This window comes from Nerophis ophidion, linkage group LG04 (genome assembly GCF_033978795.1).
Source record: "Nerophis ophidion isolate RoL-2023_Sa linkage group LG04, RoL_Noph_v1.0, whole genome shotgun sequence".
Lineage (NCBI taxonomy): Eukaryota > Metazoa > Chordata > Actinopteri > Syngnathiformes > Syngnathidae > Nerophis > Nerophis ophidion.
The window spans coordinates 26,868,799-26,883,798 of record NC_084614.1 but is presented as its reverse complement, the minus strand read 5'-3'; the positions used below and the strand labels follow the sequence as shown (position 1 = coordinate 26,883,798).

At 39.4% G+C, this 15,000-nt stretch overlaps 1 protein-coding gene across 6 annotated transcripts in view; it reads right to left on the bottom strand.

The window, feature by feature from the left end:
• The window catches only part of gria3a (glutamate receptor, ionotropic, AMPA 3a), a 233,870-nt gene that overhangs the window by 168,822 nt on the left and 50,048 nt on the right, over nt 1-15,000 (bottom strand). For all 6 annotated transcript variants that reach the window (XR_009806454.1, XM_061897722.1, XM_061897724.1 and 3 more), the window contains exon 3: nt 2,665-2,904. Coding sequence is in view for 5 of the 6 variants with exons in the window: in XM_061897722.1 (XP_061753706.1) it covers nt 2,665-2,904 (240 nt within the window). In the remaining variant the exon portion in view is untranslated. The remainder of the gene's footprint in view (nt 1-2,664; nt 2,905-15,000) is intronic.

The window sequence follows — 15,000 nt, the reverse complement described above, 5'->3', positions numbered from 1 at the left end:
TTTGTCCTTTTTGGGTGACATTGCAATTGGGATGATGTGATTTGGGCAAATATTTCTTTGTTAAATGCATTGTTTACCGATAATTCTTAGTTTTTACATTTATCAGTTTTTGGTGTGCCTGGTAACGTAATCTGAAAAAAAACATGGTACATTCTGAATCCGCCTCAAACACCACTAATGTTAGTTGTAAAACCCCTAAGCCTGATTCAAGAATGCTACATCTCAACTAAACAGTGCCATTACCAACAGACTAGATACTACGCCAGTTCTGGGCCATTAGGACCTGCTAGCCTTTTCTGCTAGCCTCCGAAGCACTGACATACATTTACAACTTCAATTCTACTATTGTGTCTTCATTTCATTATGGTCTCTGGGCTGTGATGCTTCCAGCACATGTCTCCTCCAGCCTCGACTACTGCAACGCACTTCTTGTCGGAATCCCCAGCAAGAACATTTAGAAGCTGCAATACATACAGAATAGTGCTGCTAGGATCCTGATGAGAGTGCGGAAATACGACCATATCGCACCAACGTTCAAATCCCTTTACTGGCTTCCTCTTCCACTCAGAATTGAAAATAAAGTCTCCCTACTAACCCACGAGTGCCTCCATGGAAATGACCCCCTCTACCTCAAAGAACTACTCACTCCCAAATCCTCCACACGACACCTCCTCTCCAAACAGACTAACCTTCTCCAACCTCCAAGGACAAAGCTACGAACTATGGGAGACTGAGCTTTCTGCTCCGCCACTCCCAGGCTGTGGTACGCTCTCCCTGACCACCTGAGGGCACCACACACTGTGGATGTTTTTGAAAAAGGCTTAAAAACCCTTCTGTTTAAATAAAGCCTTTTTATAGATATATGCATACGAGTTCTAGCTATTAGGCTGTTCTAAATTTTTTATTTTTTTATTATCTTATTATTATTATTATTATTGTTATTATTTTTAATACACTGCAGCACTTTGAGGTTGTTTGCTAAATGTAAAGTGCTTTTTACAAATAACATCTATTAGTATTATTATTATGATGTGTTTTGTGCACTTAACTGTACCTCGTTTCTTACCTGCACTTTGCCTTCTGACCCCGCATACTGTGGTCCAGACTCAAACCACTAGTCACAAAAAAACAGCCATATAATGTTGCATTTTTGTACAACATATTGTTGAAGGTGTGTGTATCTTTGAAATGACTGGGGATGTATTAAGAGGTAGATTAATTCGGTTAAGTCTTCACTGAAGGCCTAGGTACAAAATGCACCGCCCACCATTGAAATGACGTGTTTCAGTGCATTCTGGGTAAAGTAGTGTGGAATTATGTACTAACTGGTTAGTTATGATAGAAAACTAATAATCTAAGTTTACATCTGTGTAAAAATTAAATACAGGTTACAATGTGACTACTACACAAGTGCCAGTCTGATATTGATAACAGCAACAAAACAAGTACAGTATTGAATTATCATCGGCCGGCATCTAAAATATTGGATGAACTCTGATAAAAACAGTCTCCTCTGACCCCGTTAATGTCTCTTCTTGCCAGCTTAGTAGCCATAACAGATTGTTTCCATTTAAGAGCCTTTTAAGAGTCTTATTTCAAAGCACTGTAAAACTGAAAAATAAACAAAGTATGTCGATTAAACTTACATAATATACAAAACAACTTATCATTGCCATTTCAATAAATGCAATAAAACAGATGCACTATCTAGAAACTAATTTACATTTGATTTGCCATATAGATGCTACTGATTAGCATCAGCAATTTTACATGGCAATTTAAACACCTCCAAACTTGGTACTGAAAACTACAACTAAGATGCATGTTACAATCAAAAAACTGATGTGTGATAAGAACAAAACCTACAATAAAAACACTTTGTAGGCTCAACAAAACAAGACTGTCACATTCAACTTAATGACTAAGACAATTTCCTGACCACATACCAAGAGACACCTAAGACAAACTGAAATGAATCCATATTTGCAAATGGGACTAAGGATCCAGCATGCAGAGTCCACATGATCACAACAATATATCACTTGATCACACCTGTTCTAACATTCCACAGTATAAAGTATGCATTATTCATGCTGGTTTTGTATCAGATGGATATCAGTACCAGCCAAAATCCCCCACCTAAAAAATCTCGAAGATAAGTCATGCTCATGTTGCACCACGAACACCATGAAGCATATTTTAACCACGACTGACAATCTGTTTGTGGGACACATGCAGACCCTCAGAGGAATACCAGACCCAAGACTGTAAATAGTTGGCCTACATGAAGAAAGCAAAGAGCTTTGAAGAACATGCAGAAGTTACAATACGCTGTTATGTGGTGATGTAATCCAATTAGAGCCAAATGATAATCAGAGAGTACTGAGGATTAGAGGAGGCGGTAGATTGGCTACACCTGTGGCTGACTCATTCATTTGGAAGCAAGGAGTTATTAAGTGCTACTTTGGAGAGGCATTCAACTGTGTAGTGAAGCCACTTAGTGTCATTAAAGGCAAAGACTTAAATGTCTCAGATGATAGAAGAAAAAATATTTGCATATGATGAGAGGCACGCACACTCTGTAATGAAAGGTGTGCAGCGGCGTTACTCGTATATCCTCTGATGCATGTTGGTATTTGCAAAACCCGAAAAAGCAGTCCTTACCTCTATCAGTGTCGTAAAGGTAGACAAACTTCTCCCACTTGTAATGGTCCAGAAGGCTGAGAACGGTGCCTCGCAAGCCAGGCCTCATCTGGATGACAAACTGCGCGTCGGCGTCGATGGGGAAGCTCGGCGTGATGAAGGAGGTGTGCAGCGCCCCGCAGAAGGAGGTCAGCGTGTTCATGGACTTTCTGTCGTAGAAGCCGAAGATGGCGTAGACTCCTCGAGAGAACTGTGAGCAGACTGGTGACAGAGACAGAGATGGGGGTCACTCGAGGGATGCCAGGAGATCGCCTCCTAGAGCGCACCTTCAGCGTTTTGTTGTCTAGATCGCGCTTCAATGGAATTAAGAGAAAATATTTATTTATTTATGTGCTGTGCGTAAACATGACAAAACGCCACAGGATGTGGGGGGAAATGAGTGTCTCCATGGTGACAGCCTTTATACATGCAAAATCCTCAATTAAATATGGCAGCCAGCACCAATTTTGCACTTGCTATCAATTGTACAGTCTTAGTAGATCACTTGCAACAGGCCCACTATCCATCCCATCCATTTGCTACCGCTTGTCCCTTCTGGGGTCGCGGGGGGTCGCTGGAGCCTATCTCAGCTGCATTTGGAGGGTAAGGCGGTGTACACCCTGGACAAGTCCCCACCTCATCGCAGGGTGAACACAGATAGACATACAACATTCACACTCACATTCACACACTAGGACAGTGGTTCTTAACCTTGTTGGAGGTACCGAACCCCACCAGTTTCATATGTGCATTTACCGAACCCTTCTTTAGTAATTCATTTTTATTTTTTCAAACTCAAGACAAAGTTATATGTTTTTTTACTGGTGCACAAAATGAACCATGCATGAACATCACCTTGTTCAAAGAAAAAAACCAACACAGTGCATGAACTAATTACACACCTGTAAATCAGATGGAACATTAGAGGGAACATTGTTTAGGGATATCCATAATACGCTGATAGGGAGAAGTTTGTATTTACACGATGAGTCGGGTGTGTTTTGACCTCCGCCGAACCCCTGAGGCCGACTCACTGAACACCTAGGGTTCGATCGAACCCAGGTTAAGAACCACTGCACTAGGGCCAATTTAGTGTTGCCAGTCAACCTATCCCCAGGTGCATTTCTTTAGAGGTGGGAGGAAGCCGGAGTACCCGGAGGGAACCCACGCACTCAAAAGGAGAACATGCAAAGTCCACACAGAAAGATCCCGAGCCCGGGTTTGAACTTAGGACTACTCAGGATCTTCGTATTGTGAGGCACATGCACTAACTCCTGTTCTACCGTGCTGCCAATCGTACATAATTCAGTCCTAGGTATTTGGATTTTAGTAAATCAAGCCCCAAGTTTTTATCGTTAGAATTGCCAACCTTGGGGTCATGGTATGAGTATTATATATGTGTACATTATTAGTGTTTCCCATTAAGTTAACTTTAATGTGGTAGTCTGCCATACTCATAAATAGATAGATAGATAGATAGATAGATGGATGGATGGATGGATGGATGGATGGATGGATGGACGGACGGACGGACGGACGGACGGACGGACGGACGGACGGACGGACGGACGGACGGACGGACGGACGGACAGACAGACAGACAGACAGACAGACAGACAGACAGACAGACAGACAGACAGACAGACAGACAGACAGACAGATAGATAGATAGATAGATAGATAGATAGATAGATAGATAGATAGATAGATGAATAGATAGTACTTTATTGATTCCTTCAGGAGAGTTCCTACAGGAAAATGAAAATTCCAGCAGTAGTGTACAGAGTTGAGATCAATTTAAAAAAGTAAAAAGTAAATAATGGGGGTTTAAATGGAAACAAAATAGAGAAAGATTACAATAAGAATAAAAATAAAAAGCAACAATGGGAATAAAAATATAGCAGTAAAATAAGAATATAACAAGAGAAACTAGGCAGTAGTGACCATGTTATGAAAAACCTATTGCACTGTTATTGTTTTGCATCCAATGTAATACAAAATACAATGTAATGGACTGTGTGTGAATCTAATTTGGCATTCCAACTTCACAGCATGCAACTGTATGAACACATTGTTATAACTTTAAAAAATATTTTACGTTGGGGTAATCAGTCACCCACATCTGCTAAAGTTTACGTACAATTGTAGAGACCATCTTTTCAAACGTGGTGCAGCACTAATTTCGCCGAGTCAGATTTGCCCACGCACATCTATCTTCTTCACTTTATTCCAGGCTGTGTTCAGTTCTCGGAGAAACGGCAATAACAGGCTGAAAATCGCTCAGTCTTCGCTCGAAACACGAGCAAGAAGAATCTGCTAATGACTTGGGATTGGCCAGACTGTCCGGAGCTCAAGCAGATGGCTACTTTCCTTATTTATAAGGGGCGTGCTCTGAGCGTGCCAAGTTACGCACACGTATGCGGCTGATTTCAAGTTCATTACAATGTCACAAAAATGGGCTTGGCTTTGTGTGTGCAAACACTTCAATACATCTGAATGTTTACGCCGATTCTGGATTTGAATGCGAGTCTATTTGTAGTAGGAAAGCCAAGCAACTGTTACTTGCCAGAGAACGTGTTGCCAACTTAGTGGCAAATCTATTAATGTTTTCTGACGTTATTGGAAACTTTAAGTGACCCTAACATCAATCAATCAATCAATCAATGTTTACTTATATAGCCCTAAATCACTAGTGTCTCAAAGGGCTGCACAAACCACAACACAAACCACTACGACATCCTCGGTAGGCCCACATAAGGGCAAAGAAAACTCACACCCAGTGGGACGTCGGTGACAATGATGACCCAGTGGGACGTCGGTGATAATGATGACTATGAGAACCTTGGAGAGGAGGAAAGCAATGGATGTCGAGCGGGTCTAACATGATACTATGAAAGTTCAATCCATAATGGATCCACACAGTCGCGAGAGTCCAGTCCAAAGCGGATCCGACACAGCAGCGAGAGTCCCGTTCACAGCGGAGCCAGCAGGAAAACATCCTAAGCGGACGCGGATCAGCAGCGCAGAGATGTCCCCAGCCGATACACAGGCAAGCAGTACATGGCCACCGGATCGGACCGGACCCCCTCCACAAGGGAGACAAGAAACGGCAAAGCATACATCACTCTGTGCTGCTGGGATTGGTTATCCAGCTTGCTTTGAGGCACTGACTGACCAAATTTAATTAAACACAAATCACAAGCTTGCGCTCCAATTGGCTGAAATGCTGTGGCTCAGAGACTGAAACTCAAAACTGAAAACATTTAAACGCAACAAAATGCGTTCTGTAAAGCAGCAACGCGGATCATGAAAAATTTATACATGTTGGCAGGTCTGCATCACTAATTGGTGGGCTGTTGCCACATATGATCAAGCTGGGATGCCCTTTCAAAAAAACGGGGAACAGTACCACCCTGAAACAAGAGCATGCATGAAATGATTCATACTGATCTGTTGTGTGCGGGTCCATGGAAATTGACTCCTGTCATAAATACTGAGCCATGAACAGTTGGCCTAACAAGGTGTTATCTGTTTTACTTGGGCACAAAAGAAGTTTTAACAACAAAGGGCATCGCTACAATCAGATATGAGCAGCTTACAAATAACTGAGGCAAATCCTCTGACCAGCTGCTAAATACTGATAACACAGCTTTTAAAGTAACAGTAGAGAAATATTTTAACTCAAAACTTGTATAATTTTGCATTTTGTCTCTTTCCCTTCCGTGACAACCTGAGATGACCGTTTTTTTATGATTTATAACAGCAGAGTGCAAGGATTCAGGGGGCAATTTTATCATTTCCGGGGGGAAATTGTTTTCATCTTACCCTGTTTTTATCAGCAGAACGTCAATTGCAGGCCTATTTAACTGGGGGCCTGGGGCCCAATTCCGGTCCGCAAATGACAACTTGAATTCAGTTAAAACTGAACTTTGTGCAGCAAATTCCAAAAAACACAATGGCATTGTAAAGAGGAATTTGTAACTGTAAATACATTAGCAGACCCTGGCATTGACATTTTAACCTTGCTGGAAAACATAGAACACTGCGTTTCAAACTTTTGATCTACATGATTTGATTTACCCCATTAAGTTCTCTCTTTTTTGGCAGTTATTTTTCATAATGGCATTTCTGTAACTTATGTGTTGCTGTACCTTCTTCAGATGCAGTCAGCAGTCATTTGTTTTAATTTTTTCAGTTAAACGAGTATTTTTCCTCAGAGTTCCATTTTAGGTCCTTTCATTTTCATCATTTGGTTTATTCAAACTTCAGGATATTCTTAAAAAACACAAGAATGCTGTCATAAAGATGATCTTTGACTATTTTAATTTTGAAGAATGTCCTTAAAAATAGCAGAGCACTCAAACCAAAATCAAATGTGGAGGACGATGTTTGTCCGGAATTTACAACATAAGACTGCTGTACTCTCCGGACTATATAGCGCACCAGTATATGTGAAGTGAATTATATTTATACAACCCTTTTCTCTAAACACTTTTACATAGTGAAACCCAATATCTAAGTTGCATTTAAATCAGTGTGGGTGGCACTGGAACAGGTGAGTAAAGTGGCTTGACTAAGGACACAACGGCAGTGACTAGGATGGCGGAAGCGGGGATCGAACCTGCAACCCTCAAGTTGCGGGAACGGCCACTCTACCAACCGAGACACAGCACTATATAGATAACCCACACCCACTAAATTTAAGAAGATAAAAATATGTTTCCATACATTAACAGCACCAAACTATAAGCCACACATATATCCATTGTGAATATTTAGACAGAAAGAGTCTGAAAATATTTATTCACATGCCTTAATTGATTTCAAATGATGCCTGTGACACGGCAGTAAAATGGTGGATCCAACAAAATGGAAGTCATCGTCATAGACCCACTAGCTGCCGAAGCTTGCTCTCCAATTAGCTAAAAAGACTCAATAACTCCAAGGTGATATTTTGATGATTTTGCTGAAGAATTTGTGAAACTGAAACGATACAAAAAGAATGCCATTGTTCAAATCCCCGTTTTCATATGAGTTGGGGAATTGTGTTAGATGTAAACATAAACGGAATACAATGATTTGCAAATCATTTTCAACCCATATTCAGTTGAATATGCTACAAAGACAACATAGTTGATGTTAAACTGACAAACCTTTTTTTTTTTTTTTTTTGCAAATAATCATTAACTTTAGAATTTGATGCCAGCAACACGTGACAAAGAAGTTGGGAAAGGTTACCATAAATACTGATAAAGTTGAGGAATGCTCATCAAACACTTATTTGGAACATCCCACAGGTGTGCAGGCTAATTGGGAACAAGTGGGTGCCATGATTGGGTATAAAAGCAGCTTCCATGAAATGCTAGGTAATTCACAAACAATCATGGGGCGAGGTCATCAATTTGTAAGCAAATTGTCTAACAGTATTGGAACAACATTTCTCAACAAGCTATTGCAAAGAATTTAGGGATTTTACCATCTACGGTTCAAAAAATCATCAAAAGGTTGAGAGAATCTGAAGAAATCACTGCACATAAGCAATGATATCACGGACCTTTGATCCCTCAGGCGGTACTGCATCAAAAAACGACATCAGTGTGTTGAGAATATCACCACATGGGCTCAGGAACACTTCATAAAACCACTGTCAGTAACTACAGTTGGTCGCTACATCTGTAAGTGCAAGTTAAAACTCTACTATGCAAAGCGAAAGCCATCTATCAACAAGCCCCAGGAACGCCGCCGGCTTCGCTGGGCCCGAGCTCATCTAAGATGGACTGATGCAAAGTGGAAAAGTGTTCTGTGGTCTGACGAGTCCACATTTCAAATTATATTTGGAAACTGTGGACGTGGTGTCCTCCGGAACAAAGAGGAAAATAACCATCCGGATTGTTATAGGTGCAAATTTCAAAAGCCAGCATCTGTGATGGTATGGGGGTGTATTAGTGCCCGAGGCATGGGTAACTTACACATCTGTGAAGGCACCATTAATGCTGGATGGTCCATACAGGTTTTGGAGCAACATATGTTGTCATCCAAGCAACGGTATCATGGACGCCCCTGCTTATTTCAGCAAAACAATGTTACAACAGCATGGCTTCGTAGTAAAAGAGTGTGGGTACTTTCCTGGCCTGCCTGCAGTCCAGACATGTCTCCCATCAAAAATGTGTGGCGTATTATGAAGCGTAAAATACAACAACAAGACCCCAGACTGTTGAACAACTTAAGCTGTAGATCAAGCAAGAATGGTAAATAATTCCACTTTCAAAGCTTCAACAATTAGTTTCCTCAGTTCCCAAACGTTTATTGAGTGTTGCTAAAAGAAAATGTGATGTATCTGTCACAACTTGGCTTGGACGTGGATTTTTTCTTCGACGCAGATGAGGATCAGCACGAGCGAGGCGTGGACGTGAGAACATGATATTTATTTAGTAAACAAGCAAACTACAAAAAGGCAAACCAAGAACGCGCCCAATGGCGGATAATAAACTAGACTAATCAAAATAAAACTAGCACAATAGCAAGACTAAAGACATGAAACAAAAGAGTGCACTGTGGCATAAATACAAACTTACGTGGATCAAAACAAGGGGCATTGATAGCGAGGTGTTCGAGGGCATGAAGGTAGCGCAGCATGGGTAGGGTGCGTGCGTGTGTGCGTGAAGGCCTGAAGGCAAGCAGGGAAGCAGGCAAGCAAAGTTCCCAGAACGATGAACAGAAAGCAAATGACTTAAGTAGTAGCAGTGGTAATGAGCAACAGGTGTGAGAGCTGAGGGACAGGGCGTGACTAGGATGGCAAGGTGAAAAGCAATGGGTTGGCATGGAAACAAACAAAACCAGGAAATGCAAAACGTGAAGCAAGAGTCCAAAAACAAAACAAAACATGACAGTATCACAGAGGTGAACATGACCTTTCACAACTACTTTGGCACATGTTGCAGCCATGAAATTCTAAGTTAGTTATTATTTGTAAAAAAATAAAATAAAGTTTATGGGTTTGAACATCAAATATTTTGTCTTTGTAGTGCATTCAATTGGATATGGGTTGAAAAGGATTTGCAAATCATTGTATTCTGTTTATATTTACATCTAACACAATTTCTCAACTCATATGGAAACGGGGTTTGTAAGTTAATAATTATAACACACTCATGAATGTGTAAGCATAATAGCTAATGCTAACAACACTAGCGTCATTACATTACGACAGCACGTATTATTATGCAGGAAAACACTACTGACGTTACACATGGACATGGGACGGTTTCGTAAGTATAAACCGTTTTAGTTCTACTGTAAAACTTTCAAACTTTGCTAGGTGTCATAGGAGGGTGAGCGTTGCTTTGGCATGACCCAGAGGATGCACAGAACGGCAGGGGGAAGTAAGTAAAACAAAATGTATTACCTACAAAGAGGCATGGAACCCAAAAAAGCACAGGTGGAGTGACCCAGATGGAAGTAAATAGAACTATTTAAACGAGGAATAGGTGTGCTGACAGGACAAGAAACAGAAATAAAAGGTGCTGCAAAACACAGACCGAACAGTTAACACTGACAAAACAAGAGCACCCGGACAGGAAGTGATTATGTACGCAACCCAAACATAACCAAATTTTCAGTTGCACTTCTGACACTTGGAGAGATGAATGAAGACGATACGATTAGAAACGCAATTGACGGCTAGAACGAAAAAAAACACGGCCAATTAATGGAAGGACACTAATGCACCTGCAGTGAGACAAATTTGTCCAAAAGATAGCGCCATACTACAAACAATAAAATACCCTCTATGTGTTTTGGCTTGTTTTTTTGTTTCTTTTATAAAATATTTTATTTATATGGCCATTAGCGAAGAAAATGTAAGGTGATATGAAACTGTGTGATGTATTGTGTTGTAAATGTGCTCATGTTCGAAATAAACTATGAAAAGAAAGAAGGAAGAAAGAAATCCACAAATTAGCCGCACAGCGTCCTATAAAACGTAGGGTTCAAAGTGTAAAAATAGCGGCTCATAGTCTTGAATTTATGATAATAGTGAAAGGAGAAGTCGGTCCTTAGTTTTCTGGAGAAAAACATGCAAATGGACTCATGTCACAAAAATGTTTAATGAGAAATACCTGGAATGTAAATATATTACATCTTATCGTTTCAAAGATTTTAAAGAATAACAACTTGACACCACATGTTCATCTCAGGGTTCAACTGAAGCTGCAGTATTTGATATTCAGGTCATGTTGCTTATGGGGAGTTAAAGATATCCATAGAACTAAGGAGCCGGAAGTCATTGCATTCAAGATGGTGCAAAGGTTTTTGTATGGGCAGGCTGTCTCCCATGGGAACAATAGCACTTTAATGTTCATTCTACAAAGAAGATCCAAGTCATTTGCTTTATTGTCAAAAGGAAAAAGGGAATGTTTTTTTTGTTTTTGTTTTTTTTGCACTGCTGCTTAAAATTTTAACGAAGAGGTACCCTCATTACAAGTGCGGAGTTGCTGTCAGGGTCAAGCATCTGCAATGACTCTTTTCAAGAGGTTTTATGTAAATGCGAGTCTTCTTACGAGCACTTCCTGATACTCACCAGCCTCATTGTTAGGTATACCTACATAACTGCTAAATGGAATGAGGTATGAAGAAAAAAATAGATACTGTAGCATTACTCATTGCTGCAGCAGTCTAACGTTTTGACTGTCACCAATATGGTTTGCTAGCACTTTCACGGGAGGAAATAAACAAACCGCCATTCTTTCTTTGGTCCAGGAACTTACTGCACCGTTTTATTCTGCGTATGCTCACAATACCATTTCAGTGCACGCAGGCACATGACGTCACTGGTTTTGCTGTTTGTATTATTAAATTTGCTCAACAGATACCGTATTTTTCGGAGTATAAGTTGCTCCGGAGTATAAGTCGCACCTGCCGAAAATGCACAATAAAGAAGGGAAAAAAACACATATAAGTCGCACTGGAGTTGACTGACATTTTTGGGGGAAATTTATTTGATAAAACCCAACACCAAGAATAGACATTTGAAAGGCAATTTAAGATAAATAAAGAATAGTGAACAAAAGGCTGAATAAGTGTACGTTATATGACGCATAAATAACCAACTGAGAAGGTGCCTGGTATGTTAACGTAACATATTATGGTAAGAGTCATTCAAATAACTATAACATATAGAACATGCTATACGTTTACCAAACAATCTGTCACTGTGTTGTTCTATTGTTCATTTACTGGTAAGTTTCACTTATTTATCTATCTATCTATTTATCATTTAGAATTATTTGTTTTTATATTTATGTATTAATGCATGCATCTATTTTAATATTTATTTTTCATTCAGTTTTATAATCTTTCATCACCATACAAGCCATCTATTGTTGCATATTTTATATTGTTTCCTCCCTATTAGAAAATGTTAACATTTAAACACAGGAAGTGAACAAACAACCAGTAATTGCTGAGACGCGAAGTAGAGGATTAAATAAGCTCGCTACTGCTTTTCAGACATGTTGATTTGTGTAAACTCATGTCCAAAACAAATAAAACCATGACCTTATTTGTACCCGCATTGGATCTCCTTTATTTGTGCATTCCTACCTAGTGATGGATTGGTGTCTTTCCTTCCTCATCCTCCCTTTTATTGTTCATTTGGCATTTTGTCACCACATAAAACGTAAAAGGCAGAAGAACCAATTTTGTGGCCGCCACACAACTTGCAGGTCTGGGAGTTGTTAAACGCTCTGTATGATATTGGAAGGAAAATGTACATGTGCACCTCAGAGCTCAGGATGAATACATTGGGAGGAAAGAGAGCACAATTAGGGAATTACATCTTCTGTGTAGATGAGAAAAATGAGAGAAGTGTTCAAGGAGAGTTCATGCTGAGATGGTAGGTGAGGTGAGAGGACTGAAGTGTGATAGGCTGCCATCTTGCACAAAAAGTGACAAAAACAGCCTATTTTTTGTCCATAGTGAAACATGTACTTACACTCTCAAGGAACTACAGGGTACAGTATTTGTTGAGGATTATACACTGTTGTAATGACATTCAAAAATATAGGTACAGCAGTATCTTAGTTTTCAAACGCTCGCATTAAGGTTTGGTTTTCATCAACAAAAATACCCAGCACAATTTAGCCCCGTTTTTTGAGTAATGTATCGTGCAAAACATTGTGTGTGACAAACTTGTCCATTTGCATTTGTATCATCTCGTGGAATCGAGTCGGGCTGCACAATTTTTGCCAAAACAATCATCAAGATTATGTTCATCGATATTGAAATCACAATTATTAAGCTTGACCATTCCCACAGGTAAGCAATTTACTTGCGGTAGGTAATATGGTCCCGGGGGCACGTGAGTAAAACATCTGTATATCAATTGCTACAAAATACTCCAATAGAAAGGTTGAATAAAAGATATCCATACAGAAGGGAAGGAATTCACATGGCACCATTCCCTGGTGGATCTCGCATGAGAAGAAGAGGAAGGGGGTTAATCATCTTGCAATCCAGTCTGCTGAAAATGATGGAAAGCGCCACACTACATTGCAACTGACACTGTGGCCTAAGTTGCAACTGCCAAAAAACAACATTTTTAGATATTCCAAAATCTACTGCCGTCTAAAGCCGATTCGTCAAGTTTCATGAGTCAAGTGAACCGTGACACATGTGGCCTTATGAATCTACTTCCTACTGTATATCTAAAAACACTTCTTTGTGTTTTTGTTCATTAGTATAAACCATTAAAAATAACGTGTTAACTTATGAAATTACTCACAAAAAATATTGCATTAATAATGTTTATACACCGATTGATCACACAAATTATTTTGACAGTGCAATCTCTTTTAGCCTAACTGTGGATGGTCTCTTGAAAGGCAATACAGGTTGTTATACAATGCATACGCCAGTGCCAAGATGAGTGAAGAGACTAACTTCAAAATACGCCCTGGCAAGACATTGCATTTAACTGTTACCATCCATCCATCCATCCATTTTCTACCGCTTATTCCCTTTCGGGGTCGCGGGGGGCGCTGGCGCCTATCTCAGCTACAATCGGGCGGAAGGCGGGGTACACCCTGGACAAGTCGCCACCTCATCGCAGGGCCAACACAGATAGACAGACAACATTCACACTCACATTCACACACTAGGGCCAATTTTAGTGTTGCCAATCAACCTATCCCCAGGTGCATGTCTTTGGAAGTGGGAGGAAGCCGGAGTACCCGGAGGGAACCCACGCATTCACGGGGAGAACATGCAAACTCCACACAGAAAGATCCCGAGCCCGGGATTGAACCCAGAACTACTCAGGACCTTTGTATTGTGAGGCAGACGCACTAACCCCTCTTCCACCGTGCTGTCATATATATATATATATATATATATATACATACATATATATATATATATATATATGGGCTTCACGGGGTTAGTTAGCGCATGTGCCTCACAATACGAAGGTCCTGAATCCCGATCTTTCTGTGTGTAGTTTGTTAATGTGAGTGTGAATGTTGTCCGTCTATCTGTGTTGGCCCTGCGATGAGGTCTCGACTACCCCGCCTACCCCCCTGATGCAGCTGAGATAGGCTCCAGCGACCCCCCGCAACCCCAAAAGGGACAAGCCGAGCCTGGATTTGAACCCAGGACTGCAGGACCTTCGTATTGTGAGGCAGACGCACTAACCCCTCTGCCACCGTGAAGCTATATATATATATATATATATATATATATATATATATATATATATATATATATATATATATGTACATATATGCATAAATATACATGTAAATATATACTTATATATGTACATATATACATATATATATATATACACATATATACATATGTACACACATATGTATATAATTATATACATACATATTTACTGTAAATACACATAAACATGTAAATATATATACTTATATATACATATATAAATATATATGTATGTATACACATATATACATACGTACACATATATATATATATATATATATATATATACATATATGCATACATGTACATGTAAATATATACTTATATATGTACATATATACATATACATGTATATATACACATATATACATATGTACACACATATATATATAAATATATTTATATATATATACATATATACTGTACATACACATAAACATGTAAATATATATACGTATATACATATATATAAATATATATGTATGTACACACACATATATATGTATATATATATATATATATACACACATATATATATATATATATATATATATATATATATATATATATATATATATATATATATATATATAT